This window comes from Rattus norvegicus, chromosome 7 (assembly GCF_021556685.1).
Source record: "Rattus norvegicus strain SHRSP/BbbUtx chromosome 7, alternate assembly SHRSP_T2T, whole genome shotgun sequence".
NCBI classification, from domain to species: domain Eukaryota; kingdom Metazoa; phylum Chordata; class Mammalia; order Rodentia; family Muridae; genus Rattus; species Rattus norvegicus.
In genome coordinates this window covers 52,155,735-52,173,517 of record NC_141540.1, presented here as the reverse complement: position 1 = coordinate 52,173,517, position 17,783 = coordinate 52,155,735, and the positions used below count along the sequence as shown (strand labels likewise).

General features: G+C 41.7%; 1 protein-coding gene and 1 non-coding gene across 4 annotated transcripts in view; one reads left to right on the top strand and one right to left on the bottom strand.

The window, feature by feature from the left end:
* Positions 1-7,139: 7,139 nt before the first annotated feature.
* Positions 7,140-7,270, bottom strand: LOC120094001 (small nucleolar RNA SNORA17). The gene has a single exon (XR_015626264.1). It is a non-coding gene; the product is annotated as a small nucleolar RNA SNORA17 (small nucleolar RNA).
* A 9,576-nt stretch (positions 7,271-16,846) lies between these two features.
* Acss3 (acyl-CoA synthetase short-chain family member 3) overlaps positions 16,847-17,783 on the top strand; it is a 209,076-nt gene continuing 208,139 nt past the window's right edge. For all 3 annotated transcript variants that reach the window (NM_001414941.1, NM_001108091.2, XM_087557233.1), the window contains 1 exon segment: positions 16,847-17,211. In NM_001414941.1, the coding sequence (NP_001401870.1) occupies positions 16,913-17,211 (299 nt within the window). In that variant the 5' untranslated portion in view covers positions 16,847-16,912.

The window sequence follows — 17,783 nt, the reverse complement described above, 5'->3', positions numbered from 1 at the left end:
AACAAAGACATTGAACAGGAAATAGCATATGGCTATGGGATCTGAAAGCCTGCCTTCAGTGACAAACCTCTCCCAGCAAGGCCATACCTCTCACTTCTACATAAACAGCAGTACTAAGGACTAAGTGTTTAGGCAACTGAGCTCAAAGACAACAGTTCATTCAAATCGTCAATGGATTATACTGTTTTTGACCAATGTTCTTTCTTTAAAATCTTCTGGATTCTTCTACTCCTAATATAAATTATTTATATATGTTTTTGAAAGGCATTGACTACAGAATCCAAGAATATTCTCTACATAACCTAAGACTCATATTCAAGTCTTGCACAAAATTATATTAAATAACCAAAACCAAAATCCTAGAAGTTAATTGTTACATGTATGTTCTATTTTTAAATCAGTTAAGATGTATGTTACAGTAACTATCTTAAATGTTCTCATCAATAATGTTTGTAGGGAAAAGATAGCTATGTATGTTTCAAGAAAAGTTCTTATATATGGCTTCAGTGCTGACCTCTCAGCAGGCTCATATACACACTGATAATAAAAATGAATGTAGCATGTTGTGTTTATATATTGTGTATACATGTATGTCTTAGAGTTTCCGTTGCTGTAAAGCAATACCATGACCTAGGCAATTCTTATAAAGAACAACATTTAATTTGGGGCTGGCTTATATATTCTGAGGTTCAGTCCTTTATCATCACAGCAGGAAGCATGGCAGTGTCCAGGCAGGCATGGCACAAGAGGAGCTGAGAGTTCTACATCTTGTTCTAAAGGCAAACATGAGTAGACTGGTTTTCATGCAACCAGGAGGAGGCTCTCAAAGTGACACATTTCCTCCAAGGCCACATCTACTCCAATGCCACACATCCTAATAGTGCCACGCACTCCCTGAGCAAAGAATAGTCAAACCACCACAATATACATACATAATATGTACATAATGATAATGATAGAAAGAGGATATCAACTTGTAAGTGGGAGGGAGGGCATGGAATGGGTTGAAAGAATGGTACCTGTATGGAACTACAGGAAGGAAAAGGAAGTGAGGAAAGTGATGTAATTATATTTGAATTAATTAATTTTTTTTAAAGATAAGGCAATCAGCAGTGTTCACCCAGAGCAGTAAGCTGCAGTAGTAGGATTGTTAGAAACTTTGGGTCTTCTTAGACATTCTCAGAAACCGGAAAGTCAGTTTTGGGTGGAGGCAATCTCAAAGCCCCTACAGAGAGGATAGGAGATCTCTCTCTCTCTCTCTCTCTCTCTCTCTCTCTCTCTCTCTCCCTCTCTCCCTCCCTCCTTCTCTCTCTCCCTCCCTTTCTCCTTCTCTCTCTCTCTCTCTCTCTCTCTCTCTTCTTCCCTCTCTCCCTCCTAACCTCTCTCTCTCTGTCTCTGTCTCTCTGTCTCTTTGTCTCTCTCTCTCTGTGTGTATATAGTGTGTATGTTTAATATTTACTGACAACTTGACTTGTGTTCTAAAACTGAGTCAAAATAAAAGTACTCATCAAATATCTTACCAAAAAAGCAATGAAAGAAGTCAAGTAGTACAATATGCATAGACATGTATTTGTTGTGTTTTAAACAATAAATGTCCCCCATAGGCACTTGATAGTGTTGAACAGTTGATAATGTTGTTCGGGTAGGTTCTGGAATCTTAGGACGTGGACTACTGCTGGAGGAATAAATCCACTGGGGTGAGCTTTGATAATTTATAACCTTGCCTAAATACTTGTTCTTAATTTTTCACTTCCTGTGTGTGCATGACTTGTGATCTCTCTGTTTCCTGCTCCTACTGTGGTACCATCCTCATCATTGTAGATTTTATCCCACTGGAACTAAAGGGTTAAAATAAACTTCCACTGGATTTTTCATAGAGTTAGAAAAAACAATTTGCAAATTCAAATACCTCAAGCTGTATTACAGAGCAATAGTGATAAAGACTGCATGGTATTGATACAAAGACAGGCAGGTAGATCAATAGAATAGAATTGAAGACCCAGGAATGAACCCACACACCTATGGTCACTTGATGTATGATAAAGGGGCTAAAACCATCCAGTGGAAAAAAGAGAGCATTTTCAAAAAATGGTGCTGGTTCAACTGGAGGTCAGCACGTAGAAGAATGCAAATCTATCCATTCCTAACCCCATGTATAAAGGTGAAGTACAAGTGGATCAAGGACCACCACATCAAACCAGATACACTCAAACTAATAGAAGAAAATGGGGAAGAGTCTCAATCACATAGGCACTGGGGAAAATTTCCTGAACAAAACAACAATGACTTATGCTCTAAGATCAAGAATCAACAAATGAGACTTCATAAAACTGCAAAATTTCTGTAAGGCAAAGGACACTGTCATTAGGACAAAATGGCAACCAACAGATTGGGAAAAGATCTGTACCAATCCTACATCTGGGAGAGGGCTAATATTCATTATATGTAAAGAACTCAAGAAGTTAGACTCCAGAGAGTTTATTAAAAAGTGGGGTACAGTGCTAAACGGGAATGATATTAATAGGGTCTAGAAATTTAACAGGGGTGTGTATCAATGGGGGATGGGGAAGTAGGGTTAGCTACCAGCAAATACCAGATGTCAGGAAAGTAAGAGGCTCCAGGGACCCAACAGGGAGGAGATTAAATTAAATGCCCAACAAAGGGGAGGGAGAACCTGTGGAGACCATATCCAGAGGTTATGCAAGGTCCCCAGTTGGGGGGATTCTCAAAATTTTAACCCAGAATCACTCCTGTCTAAGGGAAATATAGGGACAAACATGGAGCAGAGACTGAAGGGAAGGCCATCCAGTGACTGCCCCACCAGGAATCCATCCCATGTGTAGCCACCAAACCCAGACTCTATTGCTGATGCCAAGAAGTAAATGCTGACAGGAGCCTGATATTGCTGTCTCCTGACAAATACAGAGGTGGATGCTCACAGACAATCATTGGACTGAGCATTGGGACCCCTATGGAGGAATTAGAGAAAGGACTAACAGAGCTGAAGGGGTTTGCAACCCCACAGGAAGAACAATATCAGCCAACCAGATCCCCCAGAGCTCAAAGGAACTAAACCACCAACCAAAGAGAACACATGGAGTGACCCATGACTCCAGCAGCATATGTAGTAGAAGATGGCCTTGTCGGGCATCAGTAGGAAGAAAGGCCCTTGGTCCTGGGAAGGTTCAATGCTCCAGTGTAGGGCAATGCCAGGTCAGGAAGGCTGGAGTGGGTGGATGGGTGGGGGAGCAGCCTGATAGAAGCAGGGGGAGGGGAAATGTGGTAGGGGGTTTCCAGAGGTGAAACCAGGAAAGGGGATAACATTTGAAATGTAAATAAGTAAAATATCCAATAAAAATCTGTACATAATTGTCACTATTAATCAGAAATCTATAACATATCAAAATGCCCAGGAAAGTTCAATGTTGTTACTGCAAAAGTCCTTTGTCTGCATTATTATTTGGGATTCCACAGAAATTGAAAGCTTTGTTCATGAATCGTATTTACAAATTACTTAAGGCGGTCACTTCTTCCTTTCAACCAGCACATATGTATTTATATTGTTGAAATTCAATTCTATTTTTCTTATACAGAATCTTGGACTGTGACTTTAGGGAGCACTGCTAAAGTCAGTGGGGAGTTTCTTTAATATAGACTATAAACAACTGTGCTGTAAGTCTTAGTTCATTTTTTATTCTCTTGTATAGTCTTCCAAAGGGTAACATTTTACATTAATGACATGCTTTTACTATTAATATTTTACTCTGCTACTGTTTGTGTCCCATGTGGCATTCAGATCCTCATTGTTCTCAGACCAAAGTGAGGGCTTCCTTCAGTTTCTGTTCCTTGAGTTCGAAGGAGATATGCTAAAGAGGCGACCATTTACCTGAGTTTCTGCCTCTTTAGTTATCAGTTCTTTCTGGTAACCAATATTATTCCAGTACAGAAGATTCAAATGGAAAATCATTGTCTCGATAACAGTAAGGAAAATGTATATTGGGGTGGAGGTAGAAGGAAAGAATGTCTTTAAAGTCATTAATAATTTCATCTAAGATTAAGACTTGTAAGCAGGTTGAATCCACTAAACCTAGAATACACATTAAGAGTTTCCATATCACAAAGCAATGAGCAGTGTGACAAGAAACTCAAGTTATTGAGCACAATTTGGCTACCACTTTGATTTGAACCAAAGCCCATACAATTCATCTTGAAACTTCAAAAGACCCAAAGTGGGATCTGAGCTATTAAAAGTTTCTCTGTGGGTGATAATTCCTTTTAGCTCCACAGTGTAGACTTGCAAAGAAAATTATCAAAGGTTAAGAATGTTTGAAGTATTAAGTGCTTGTCTAGCCAGTGGGTCAAAGTACAAATCAGGGTGCAGAAAGAAGGGCTTCCTGTTCTTTAGTCAAAGTCAAGTGGAACTTCTGTTAAATTAAAACAGGTTATTAAGGAAGAACATTATATAATTTAAAAAAAAGCAATTTGAGAAGTAGGAACAGTTGACTCATGAAAAGTCTCAGGTCATGGAAAACATTTTACCTTTTATCCAACATGTAATTGCGAGTGTATGTGTGTGCTCAGCACAGCTGTTACAAAGTGCCTTATTTATGTTGTCCCTTTTGGGGATTTTTGACAATCCTTATTCTAGCTCTTACTATAAATATTTGCTGCTAATTCTGACTTCTATGATTTATATATGCAATCCAAGGATGACTTGGATTTGATGCCAGTATTGTTTTTTTTTTTAATCTATAGTTTAATTTTGTAGAAATTCAGAACTGGTCCTAACTTGACTTTACTTAATGTTCAAGAGCCACTCTCAATACAATTCATTAACCCACCCATCAACCATACGAATGGATGAATGTATTTTGGGGGACAGAGTTCTAATCTTTTAAATGTAATCATTGTCTTTTGACATCTCATAGTAGAGATTAAATTTCAGTAAGTATTGGAGGGGAAACCATATTCAAACATAATAGAAAATCAATTTGGACTTGAGTAGGGGAGAGAGAGAGAGAGAGAGAGAGAGAGAGAGAGAGAGAGAGAGAGAGAGAGAGATAATGCTGGAACAGTTTGTACTGAAGTGCATCAAGTCAGTTCTCATTTCTTTTTTCACAAACACACACATACACATATTGCAATGTGTGTGTGTCTGTGTGTGTCTGTGTGTGTGTATGTCTGTGTGTGTGTGTATGTCTGTGTGTGTGTGTGTGTGTATGTGTGTGTAGAGCAAAGCCATTTAATATAACAGCATGTTTTCATATGCATGTTCTCATGGTTTGAATGAGAATATTTGATTGCTTGGGCTCCGGAGAGTGGAATTTCTTAAAAGGATTACCAGGATTAGGAAGTGTGTCCTTGTTGAAGTAGGTGTGGTCTTGTAGGAAGTGTGTCACTGAGGGTGACCTTTGTAATTTAAAAAAAAACATGCTAGGCCTAGTCTTTGTCTCTGTCTCTCTGCCTCTCCCTCTGCTTCACAAGTCTGTGGCTCAGGATCTTGTGTTTTGCACCACAAACCCATCTGCTTTTAAGTTCCACTCCATGTTGATAATGGACTAAGTGTTTTGAAACTGTAAGCAAGCCCCAGTTAAATGTTTTCTTTTATAAGAGTTGTCTTGATCATGGTGCCTCTTCTCAGAACTAGAACAGTGAGTAAGACACACAAACACATAAAAGAAAACTACTAATTTTCATAGTCCTTTACGTGTAGTAAAGAGTATGTCCTACATTATAGCCCTAGGTAAAGTATGGAGAACCAAACAAAATAGCATAAAGTAAATCAAATTATACAGCATATTCCCTTCATGGGCTCACACTCTTCTGGGTAGTGGAATTGTTATCCTACCCACGTTTTCTTCTTTTTTCTTTTTTTCAGATTTAAGAAATAATTAGGCCCATGTAATAAATAAATTGACAGAGATGATAGTGAAGCAGACAAAAGCTCACTATGCTAAACGAAGTCTGGAAGTAAGTAGTGGAGAAGATATTTTCACTACATCATGAAGCAGGTGTCAGAGAGGTTCCCAGTGGGGGAGGGTGCTTCACAGATGCCTGATTAGCAAAGACTGAAAGGATGAGAATTTTACAGGGAATCGGGAGCATTTGGCAAAGGTAGGCCAAAAGCACATGCCTGTGAGAGAAAGGTAAAATGTCGGACATATCCATGATGTCATCACGAAGCTAATTGTCAACACAAGCGACATTTTGGTGAGGGGCTGCAAAACTTTCTTCAGCACCTACTCCTCAAGGCAGTCCTCTGTCTTTCAGAGATTTGCCACTCTGCACTCTTCACATTGAACCAGAGTTTGTCTAGACATTTGAATGAGAATGCCCCTCCTGTGTTGGCCCCAATTGTTGGGCCATTTGCAAGTTTTAGGAAGGGCAGCCTTGTTGGAAGAAACGTGTTAGTGGTGTTGAGTTTTGTGAGTTTAAAGACTCTGCTCTACTTCCATTTTGCTTACTCTGGTCTGTGGTTGTGTTTCGTGGTCTGGCTACCATGTCTTCCAGCTGCATAAAGCTATCTCAAGAGCCATCTGCGAATACCATTCTTCAAGTGTTGGATGGGAAAAGGCATCCACAGAGCTCTCCACACTTCTGTTACGTCCTGTTATTTCAACTCTGCTTGGGGACCCAAGGTGTGGTTTGATGGCAACTGTTGAGATGAGACCCCCAAGGGTACAGCGGAGGCACACGTGCCTTGGCAGTAACAGTCCCCAGGGCTGGGGCCAATTCTGCACAGCCCTCAGCCATCAACAAGTCCTCAGATCAGGTATATCTGCCTGCCCTTTGGTAGTAACAGACTTCTTCTGCATGGCCACAAATCCAGGGAAGCACAGGTCAGGATCCCACCATGGTTCCAGGTGGCATCATTGACTAATCACTTCAGGCTGTTCCTTACTACCCTCAGATCTCCAGTTTGCCTCTCTTCATTGTGCCCACATCCTTCTGTTTCTCTTCCCCTTCCATTTCTCCACCACTTACTTGCTCCTCGTTGTGGTCCCTGGGGTCTCTGAGTGTCTGGCGTCACCTTAGGAGTGGTCTCAGGAGTGCTCTGACCCAGGGTGCAGCTTGTCAACTCCCCCATCCCATCGATGCACGGTACTGTCAGGGTCATCTCAGGCAGCCCTTTTTCAGGGACTATTAGGCTACTAATCATTCAGGCGTTCACAGGTCAGAACACAGAACATAGGCGTAGCCTCTCTCCCCTCTGCCACCTGCTATGGCTCATGCACCCCTCTGCCACACCTGCAATGCCTCTAAAAATAATATCAGTGAGAAACCGCACAGATTAATATTGGCCAGATGTCATACCATATTGATATCGAATATATACTTATATTTCTTTCTTTCTTTTCTGCAGCAGTATTTCTAATAAACGAGGCATCCACTTTCATTTTCAACATAAACTAAACCACTTTGTTATCCCTACATTCTCTCACATTTAAACTACAGTTAAGCTGGGATCTTTGCATTGTCTTTGCAGCCCCCACACTATTGCCCAACTTCTTTGTTACACTTCTTTGTTTTGGAAAACTCATCTCACCCTTCAGTTTACAGTTTAATTTTATGCACACCCACCTGACCAGCAAAACACATGGGCGTGAACATACACAGAGGGAGACGAAGTTGCTGCTTGACAGTGATTACACTGTACAAAATATATATCAAAATATATATATATATATATATATCAAAATATATATCAAAAGATGTTCATTTCCCTCTCAATCATTTGTTACCGGGACTCTAAGTTCACCTCTTAGGATTATGGATGGTTTAATGTCACTCAGAATTTTTCTTTTGGATTATGGAAGAGAAAGAGTTTAATTCTTCAGGAATTATCCCTACAGAAGGGTTAAAATGAACCCTTGAAGATTTTGTTAGCTTGATTAAAATATTCATAACTTTTATTGGTCTTCGAAGCTACATTAATGAGGATTTTTTTTCCTCAGTGGCAAATTGTTACACAGAGGGAAAGGAAAACAAATAGAAAACTATGATGCTAAAAATGATTGGTAATGATTAGCTAGGTCACTCTCCTCAAGCTGTTTTTCCTCAAATGGTTCTCTCTTTCTCTGTCTGTCTGTCTATCTGTCTGTCTGTCTGTCTCTCTCTCTCTCTGTGATGTATATCTGTATTATCTCTATCTATATTATCTCTATCTATATATCTATACCTATATATCTATCCATATTATCTCTGTCTCTATAGCTATATATCTTAAATAAAAGTATTTTATAGCGTACTTTCTAGAACTCTAAATAAGGATGAAGGGTGAATCTTTTGTCTTACTTTATCTGACTGAAGGATGGGTTTGCAGAGTGTCTTCCCATGCCATGGAAGGTCTTTGTTGTGAAACAATCCTTTTCAGACTTAGCTCATTATCTTTAAAAAACAATATGTTGTATTTTACTTGTCTTTCTTACCTCATCTCTCAACCACAGTTTCCACTCCCTCCACCGTTACCAGTCATCCTCCTCATTTCCCCTCTTCCCCAGACCCACTAATTCCCATTTCAGAGAGAGAGAGAGAGAGAGAGAGAGAGAGAGAGAGAGAGAGAGAGAGAGAGAGAGAGAGAGAGGAGATTTGGAAGAGGGAACCAATAAAATAAAAGAACCCCAAGAGCAGGCAAAAGCATTGGAGACACCCCCACTCCCATTGCCAGGGGTCCCATCAGAGTGCCAGCTGCTCAACCATAGGTCTATGCAGAGGACCTAGCTCATATCCATGCAGAGTCCATGACTGTCACTTCATTCTGTGATCCCCTATGAGCTGTGCTTAGTTAATACTTTGAGTTCTGTACTCCTGCCATCCTCTCCCTGTTCTCTTTTGCATGGTTCCCCCAGCTCCGCTTAGTTTTGGGCTGTGGGTCCGTGCATCTTCTCTCTTCAGTTGCTGGATGATACCGTTCTGTTGACAACTGGGCTAGGCTACCAATCTATGAGCATAGAAAAATATCATTAGTGATCAGTTTATTAAAATTTTTTCCAAGTCATGTCTGATTCTATCCTGTGTCTTTTGGGTACCAGCCTGTGGTTCCTGGCTATCCATGAAGTCTTAGATGTGTGTCTTCCTCTCTCGGCATGGATCTAAACTCCATTCAGTCATTGTGGCCACGCCCACATGTCCTGTGCCACTATCTTCCCCAGCACCTCTTTGAAGCAGAGTAGATTGTAGGTTGAATGCTTTGTGGCTGGGTTTGTGTCTTAGTCCTACTGCTGGTACCCTTGCCAGGTTATAGAAGATTTGGACTCCATATTCCCCACTACTAGGAGTCTTTCATAAAGTCACTCTAGAAGATAACAGTGCACTGGCTTTCTGCAGCACCCTCAAATGCACTTCAATTCCAGTTATCTCTCCCAGTACTCCATCTCTCCCCCCAACTCAACTAACTGATTCTTGCCTGCCCCAAGTCCACTTTCAAAATCTTTCCAAAGATCTGTGCATTCCCTTATTCAACCCTCCTTGTTAGTTAGCCGCTTGGGTCTGATTGTAGCATGGTTATCCTTTGCTTAGCAGTTAATGCCCCCTTGTAAGCATGTTTGTATTTCTGGGAATGAATTATAGCACTCCAGGTGCTTTTTTCTAGTTCTATTTATTTGCCTGCAAGTTTTTCCCCTTGGGCATGGGGAGGGGAGTTAAGAGGGTAGTGGAGATAGAGAAAGGCAGAGAGAGAGAGAGAGAGAGAGAGAGAGAGAGAGAGAGAGAGAGTGGAAGAAGGAGGAGGAGGAGAGGAGAAGAGAGGAGAGGAGAGGAGGGGGGAGGGGGGAGGAGAGGGGAAGGGAGAGGAGAGGAGAGGGTAGGGGAGGGGAGAGGAGAAAAGGAGAGGAGGGGAGAGGAGGGGGGAGGGGAGGGGAGAGGAGGGGGGGAGGGGAGGGGAGAGGAGAGAGGAGGGGAGGGGAGGGGAGAGGAGAGTAGAGGGGAGGGGAGAGGAGGGGAGGGGAGAGGAGAGGAGGGGAGAGGAGAAATAGAGACTGACCATGAGCACGTGGAGAGGGGGAAGGGACAAGAGAGGACAGAGCAGGAAGGAAAGATCAAGAAAGAGAGGAAGAAGCAAGCTCATGATTTTTTTTAAATAGATGAGTACCACATTTTACCACATTTTTAAAAAACCCATTCTTTGGTTGAGGGATGTCTAGGTTATTTCCAGTCTGGCCTTTATGAATAAAGCTGCCATAAGCATAGTTGCTTTTATTAATTCTTTGAGTTTTTTTTAAAGGTTTATGCATGTATTTTATGTATGAGTGCTCTATCTCCATGTATACCTTCATGCCAGAAGAGGGCACAAGATCCTAGTATAGATGGTTGTGAGTCACCATGAAGTTGCTGGGAATTGACCTCTGGGAGAGCAGGCAGTGATCCTAACCACTGGGCCACCTGGAGTCCAATTTTTTGAGGATGTAATAGAGATATATTGAACATACTTACCTTCCCTCTTGCACTCCTCCCAAATATTCACTTCCTCTCTACCTACTCAACTTTATGTTCATGTTCTCTGTCTATCTCACTGTTTCTCTGTGTCTGTCTCTCTGTCTCTGTGTCTCTCTGTCTCTCCCACTATCTCTCTGTCTCTCTCTGTCTCTGTCTCTGTCTCTCTCTGTCTGTCTCTGTCTCTGTCTCTCTCTGTCTCTCTCTGTCTCTCTCTCTCTCTCATAAACCTCATTCTCTTTCCACTTGCTCTCCACTTGTTCTTTATATGTTCACACATGCTCACACATGCTCACACATGCTCACACATGCTCACACATGCTCTCTCATTCACTCCCTCATTCGTTCTTCACTCGCTCTCTCATTCGTTCTCTCATTTGCTTCCTAGGCTTTCTCTTGCCCCAGTCTTATCGATAATCCAAAAGCAGATAGAAAAAAGACATTGTATAATCATTGCCAAATCAAATTCAAAAGAATAACCACATCCCACAAAGAATTAAGAATTACAATTGTTCCCCAAAGTTTCAAGCTTCCCCTATTCCCAGGCCTGTGGCCAAAATAATAATAATTGCAAACGTATCATTATTTAAGCTTTAACATTTGACTTATTATACTTCAGAGCTCAGAGCCCCGAGAGGTCAGCTGCTTGCATTTTCCTGTGAAGCTCTAATGATAAATGACATGGGCAAAGTTGCCAGGCAGTGGCCAGAAAGAATCAAGTTAACCCTTAACTCAGTGGTTCCGCTAGCTTTCTGTTCCTTTACATTGCACACAATGACTCTCGTAAAAGTCCGAGTATTTTGACTTAGTTTTACTAGTGTATAATTTTATGTATTCTATACTTCCTTATCTCAAATGTTATGCAAAACTTATTTCCTAACTTCAATAACTTTTTCCTTTCGTGGGGTCCCAATGTTGGCTCTAATTCATTTTCTAATAATTTCTTTAAAGTTTCTTTGCAAGTCAAGCATTAATCTGGAACTACTGTTGTGCAGTTATTACATTGTTTCCAAGATGAGAACATACAGCACGCACCAGGGCCATTAGGGCTGTGCTGTGCCCCTATGCCTCAATTTCCAATTGTTTAAGAATCCTAACATCAAGGAATATCTAGTTTCACAGAATTCACCAGAGCAGAAGGAGGAAGAAGTAGGAAAGTCAGATATAATAGAATAATTATGTGCACCAAAGCCAACTGAAAGCAGTCACACACAAATTAAATTTATATAGTTGTCCAGGGCTAAGGTTAGGAGAAATGGGAACAAGAGATGTTTCCATTCAGGCCTACTGCAGGCAGCCTCTTATTTCAGATGGCGGGTCCCCTGGAGGGATGTGTCTCCTGCTTCTCAGGGTCCCAGACGCCACTCTGTTTTACAAGGAGTTGCCACAGGCTTCTGAGATGGACTTCTGAGATGTCTCCATCCAGGCCTACTGCTGGAAGTCCCCGTCATCATATGCTGTCCCCAACAGTCTCTGCTTCTAAGTTCCTGCCCTTTTTGAATTACTGGACCTTTAAATGTGAGTTATCTGGGGAGTCCTATACCCTTCTCTACCCAGTCTTTCCATTCCCCGCCCCATTAAATCCATCCATTTCTATTTCCTATATTTTCATCACTAGGTAGGGCAAACAGAAGACAACTTCAAAAATTGAAGTTTACAATTTCATTGCATATTCTACTTCATTTTCAGAAGTTTGAGAATTATTTCACAAATATCAGCATATTTCCTAAACATGTTTTGCTGGATCACAGTAAACCTTCAACGTGTCTGCAGGCTTTGATTTCAGCTCGACTTGTACGTGCTTCACAGATAAGTTCTTTCAACAAACACTTCCACTCACCAAGTTCTCAGTGTCTTTGGGAAACCAGGCATGTAAAAGTCAAATTGTTAACAGTTCTGATGTGTTCCTCTAGTTTGTCAAAGCTAGCAAAGGCATGATTTGCATGACACACATACAGCCTGCAGCTGTATGCAGCTAGGGTAATTTATTAATAACTTTAGGCTCTCTTTCTCTTCTTTACCTTTATTAGTGACGTCATTGCTGAATAAAAATTAGAAAGTAAAACGCACCAACTGGCAAATCCCTGCATCCTTTTCTGTTATTCTCCTTGTTCAGCTCCTTTCTTAAGCATTTTACACTCTGGGTCTCGTTTCCTCCCATTTCTGCATGGCTGCTTGAACAGGTCTTCACAGGTTTGACTCTTTCTCCTCTCCACTCTGTATTTTCCATCATTTCTCTCTTTCTATAATGTATCCCATATTTCAGAGAATCTTGAATCAATGTATCTATGTTTAAGGGATTGTAAATGTCACCTGGGAAAGTATTTTAATTAGGATGTTATATCAAGAAATACATAGGGTACATTAAAAAGCTGCAGTTTCACATGATTTAAGCATTGATTATCTTGCTCTTCAAAGTAACTGAAGTATCATTTTTATCTTTTGAAATAGTAAAAATATTGCATACATGTTTAAAATCAAATCATGTCTTTTTAAAAAATTTTTTATTAGATATATTTCTTTACTTACATTTCAAATGTTATTCCCCTTCCCAGTTTCTTGTCCATAAGCCCTCATTCCCTCCCCTCCCCTTCCCCCATATGGGTATTCTTTCTATACATCATCCTTATTGCCCCCCATATTCCCCTGCACTGGGGGTCCAACCTTGGCAGGACCAAGGGCTTCCCCTCCCCCTGGTGTCCCAACAAGGCTATTCTCTGCTACACATGCAGTTGGGTCAGTCCATGTATAGTCTTTCGGTAGTGGTTTAGTCCCTGGAAGCTCTGGTTGGTTGGCATTGCTTTTATGGGGTGGCAAGCTCCTCCAACTTTTTCAATACTTCTTCTAATTCCCACCAAGGGGGTCCTATTCTCAGTTCGGTGATTTGCTGCTAGCATTGACTTCTATATTGGACATGCTCTGGATGTGTCTCTCAGGAGAGAACTATATCCCGTCCCTTTCAGCATGCATTTTCTAGCTTCATCAATCTTATCTAGTTTTGGTGGCTGTATATATATGGGACACATGTGGGTCAGGCTCTGAATGGTCATTCCTTGAGTTGCTGCTCTAAACTTTGCTTCCATATCCCCTCCTATGGATACTTTTTCCCCTTTTAAGGAGCAAATCATGCCTTTTAGAAATAGTCAGATTGCAAAGTTTTAGCTATATCAAAGAGATTTTGGGAGGGGGGCTGTTTGTTTATGAACATTACTGCTATCTTGAATTAGCTTGGCTTACCATTGTCCTGATGAAATTCACATATTTATTTATATCTTATATCAATCCTCCGCCAAGCTTTATCCATTCGGATTAACGACACAGAGATTATAGCATGGGAAAGTTAGTGGAACCTTCCAAGTTTCAGCATGCTGTAGTGTTAGCACTATGAACAGGACAGACTCAGCAGTCAATTCTTTTAAAAATTACCTGTGCTTAGTGATTGGTACACTGCTTCCACTTTTATATTTAAGGGCACTGTCTATTCCATTCAGTTAAGGTAAAAACTCAAGGCGATGTGTTGGGGTCATGGCAACATGGAGATTTACCTGCTTACATTTCTACAATCAGTTCTTTTGTTTGCCAGCTCTAACCTTCCTTCTGAATGTTCAAAGGAATCCAGGGCTTCAAGTCCTGAGATATTCCAGGTATTATATTAACTCTGGTTTATTCTCTCTGAGAGGCTAAATCCAGCTTTCTCCTTACTTCTTTTTAAGACATATACCAAGACATCTAGCCTCTTTCTGGTCTTCATTTTGTTTCTTCTTCTCCTTCCTCTTCTTCTTCCTCTTCCTCCTCCTCCTCTTCCTCTTCTTCTTCTTTGCCTTTTCCTCTTCTTCCTCATTCTTCCTCCTCCTTCCTTTTCTTCCTCCCCCTTCCTTCTTCCTCCTCCTTCCTTCTCTTCCTCTTCCTCCTTCCTTCTCCTCCTCTTCCTCATCTTTCTTCCTCTTCCTCCTTCCTTCTCCTCCTCTTCCTCATCTTCCTTCCTCTTCCTCTCCTTCTTTTTCCACCTTTCTCCTCCTCCTTCCTCCTCCTGCTCCTTTCCTCCTCCTTCCTCCTTCTCTTGTCCCCTCCTTTCAATTCCTCGTCCTCCTCCTCTTTCATCTACCTTCCCCCTCTCTTCATCCTCTTTCTCCTCCTTCCTCCTCCTCTTTCTCTTTCTCTTCCTCTTCCTCTTTCTCCAGTTCTCTGTGTCTTTGCCAAGTCTGTAACACTACCATTACCCAGTTTGGTTCTCATTTCCTGTGGTTTTGCAAATAAGGATGTGTGTGAAAAATTAATTGATTATATTTCATTGAAATTATAAAACAATCTCTTTTAAATATGAAAATATAAACAACTGTTATGAAAATTGTGGTCTCTGGAATCAGAGTTCCCAACACATGTTTATGTGATACAGAGATGTGCGTGCATGTGTGTGTGTGTGTGAGAGAGAGAGAGAAAGAGAGCGCTGTAATGTGGATTTCCTTTCCTCTCTCTCCTTAAAGTCTGGATCTTCAAATCTATCTATCTACCTATCATCTATCTATCTATCTATCTATCTATCTATCTATCTATCTATCTATCTATCATCTATCTGTTATTGCATGTTTATAAGCGTTTGGCCTGGATAGACATCTATATATCACACACATGCAAGCTTGTGCCTGAGAAAGTAGTGTGCCTCCAAGTGTTTGCTGGAAATTGAGCCAGGGTCTTTTGCAACCACTGAGCTTACTCTCCAGCCCAGTGCCCGGGCTCTGAGTCCTCGCTGCTCTCCTTGGTGACCCTGAGACCCGCAGTGAGTTCACCTGTCTCTAAGCTTCCTTGGGAAACATGGGGATGATGCTACCACTTATAGCCCTGAAAAAAATCTCAGGACCTTATAGTTTTTAAAATGCAAAGGACTGGGTATATATAGAAAATTTACCAACAACTATCTAGTTCCTCTCTTCAGATCCTTTCCACTAAAACGGCTATACAAAAAGTAGGCATTCACATACAGGTTAAGTGATTAGAACATGGTAATAATAGGTGGTCCAGGAAATGTGTATGTCAGATGGCAGCGTGGTGTAGAAGCAAGGAGGGATAAAGAGATTGAATGGATTTTGATTTAAGTGATGACAGTCTTCTAAGAAGGTTGGGAGGAATAAATAAAACAATATAATATGAAGTGGGTGGGTAGGAAAGATGTGGAGTCTTGCTTCTCAGTTAAGGAAAATAGCTGGGGTGGTTACTTACAGTCATTTTATTTTCTGTCTTGCAGTAGATTTATGCCTGTACCGTTTAGCCTTTATCCCCACATCATTTTCTTCCTGCAGGATCATTTGTTTACTGCTTTTTAATTTATGATCCTTTACAGGGTCAAGAACATTCCACCATTTCTCACCCAAGACTTGGGGATACATTATCTACCCATGTAAAGCTTCAAATATTGTGACACTACGACAGAGTGCATTTGGCACGATATTAAAGCAAAAGATTTCGTTGAAGTATGGCAGAAGGCAGAACCTGAAGAGTGGTGAAACCGGGCAGGAAACCATCGCACCAGTGTGTTTTGAATTTTCCGGGCTTCGTCTTTCCTAGGAATCATTTCATCTTTTGATTTGAGAAGAGCCTTCTGACACGTAACCCAGGCATTACACAATCCACCCTCTTGAGGGGTACGTACAGGACAGACAGTGAATTCTAGTTTCTTCAGAGTTATGGAGTGGTTACCATATTCTATTTAAGAATATTTCTATTACCCCAAAGAAATCTCACAACCATGTGTTCCCTGAGAAAGTCAGAATAACTCCGAAGGGCAATAAGAAGGGACGAAATGTTCGAAGTTCTTTGTGTTCCTGCGTCTAAATCCTGTGGACAGGCAGGTGCCTTCAGGTCTCTAGTGGCCAGCCCTGTCAATCACTTCTGGAAACACTCCCCCAACCCCCGCTCGGTAACCTTTCCACGCCTCCTCCAGGCTGCCAGGAAATCCTGGAACAAAAGTTGCCCTGGAGCTGCTTGTGGTTTTAATAACTAGGGTTTGAGAGTTGAATTTTAAACGAAGGGATACTGAGTAAAGGGAAACAATATCCCAGAGCCTCACTATAATGTCCAAAGTTCCGTGACTTCGTTTTAGGACAGAGATATACACGCTTTGTTTTAAATAAGTCTTTGAGCCCTTTGGCCTTGTTCTGGGCGTCTTTGTGTGTATCTAAGTCCGGAGAACACTGTCAAATGACAAGTGACTGTCATGTGTGTAAGAGTTGAATTTAGGGCTGACGCAAGTTAACCCCGGTAGACTTCTGCCCCCCTTTCCCAGGTCTCTGCTCCAGCCTGTTGCTTTCTTCCTGGCTCCAGGTCGGTTTTTATCGCGAACTTCAGTTTGACTTCCAAACTTCTAGGCTAGTGGGAATTCACCTCCAGGTTAGTCTCCGCCTCCTGCAGGCTCCCCCTCAGGGGCAGTGCCACCGCTGTTGGGATAGCAAGCTGCTCCGCCTGCAGCTAGGGACAGAAAGAAAGTATGAAGCCCTCCTGGTTGCAATGTCGCAAAGTAACAGGCGCCGGGACGCTTGGGGCACCTCTGCCAGGATCCCCTTCAGTAAGAGGAGCTGGTGTGGCCCGAAGGGCTTTGGTGGCCGGGTTCGGGGGCAGGGGCTGCAGGGCTCTGACCACAAGCAGCGGTGGTGGCGAGTACAAGACCCACTTTGCAGCCTCTGTGGCTGACCCGGAGAGATTCTGGGGTAAAGCTGCTGAGCAGATCAGTTGGTACAAGCCCTGGACCAAAACACTAGAGAACAGATACCCGCCTTCCACTAGTTGGTGAGTGATGTCTTAGTCATTTCTAGTATCTCCTAACTTCTTGGATGCCAAAGCTGGAAGGTCTGGGATAGGAATCTAAAGTTCTAATAAGAAAGGAAATCAAAATGTACGATGCCTTCAGCTATTTCTGTTGTTTGATGGTTTCGTTCTCCTTGCTGTCCTACATTCTCCTTTGAAGTTCTCCGTTATCTAGGGTGATCCCAGTTTCACCTACGAGATTTATTTGCAGAGGCCCTGCTTGGCAGTGGGGATGTTGAGTGACCAAAACAAAGGCTTACAAAAACAAAGGCTCAGCATGCAAGGACTCTGCTGACTGTAAGAGGAGAAACTGTGTAAACAAATACAGAGTATGTAATAGACCCAGGGAATTATGGACCTGCCTATTGTGGGGAGGGAGGGCGAGAGAGCGGTGAAGTAAAAGGTAACTGAGCAAGCTCTGGAAGGATTAAACCTTATCATTTCAAAGATGAAGTGATCTCATTATCAACGTTCAAGGGGGTAGAAGACAACCGGAAGTAACTGACACTGTAATTGTGTTAGCTGGAGCAATGGGAGAAAGGAGTTGCGGTAAG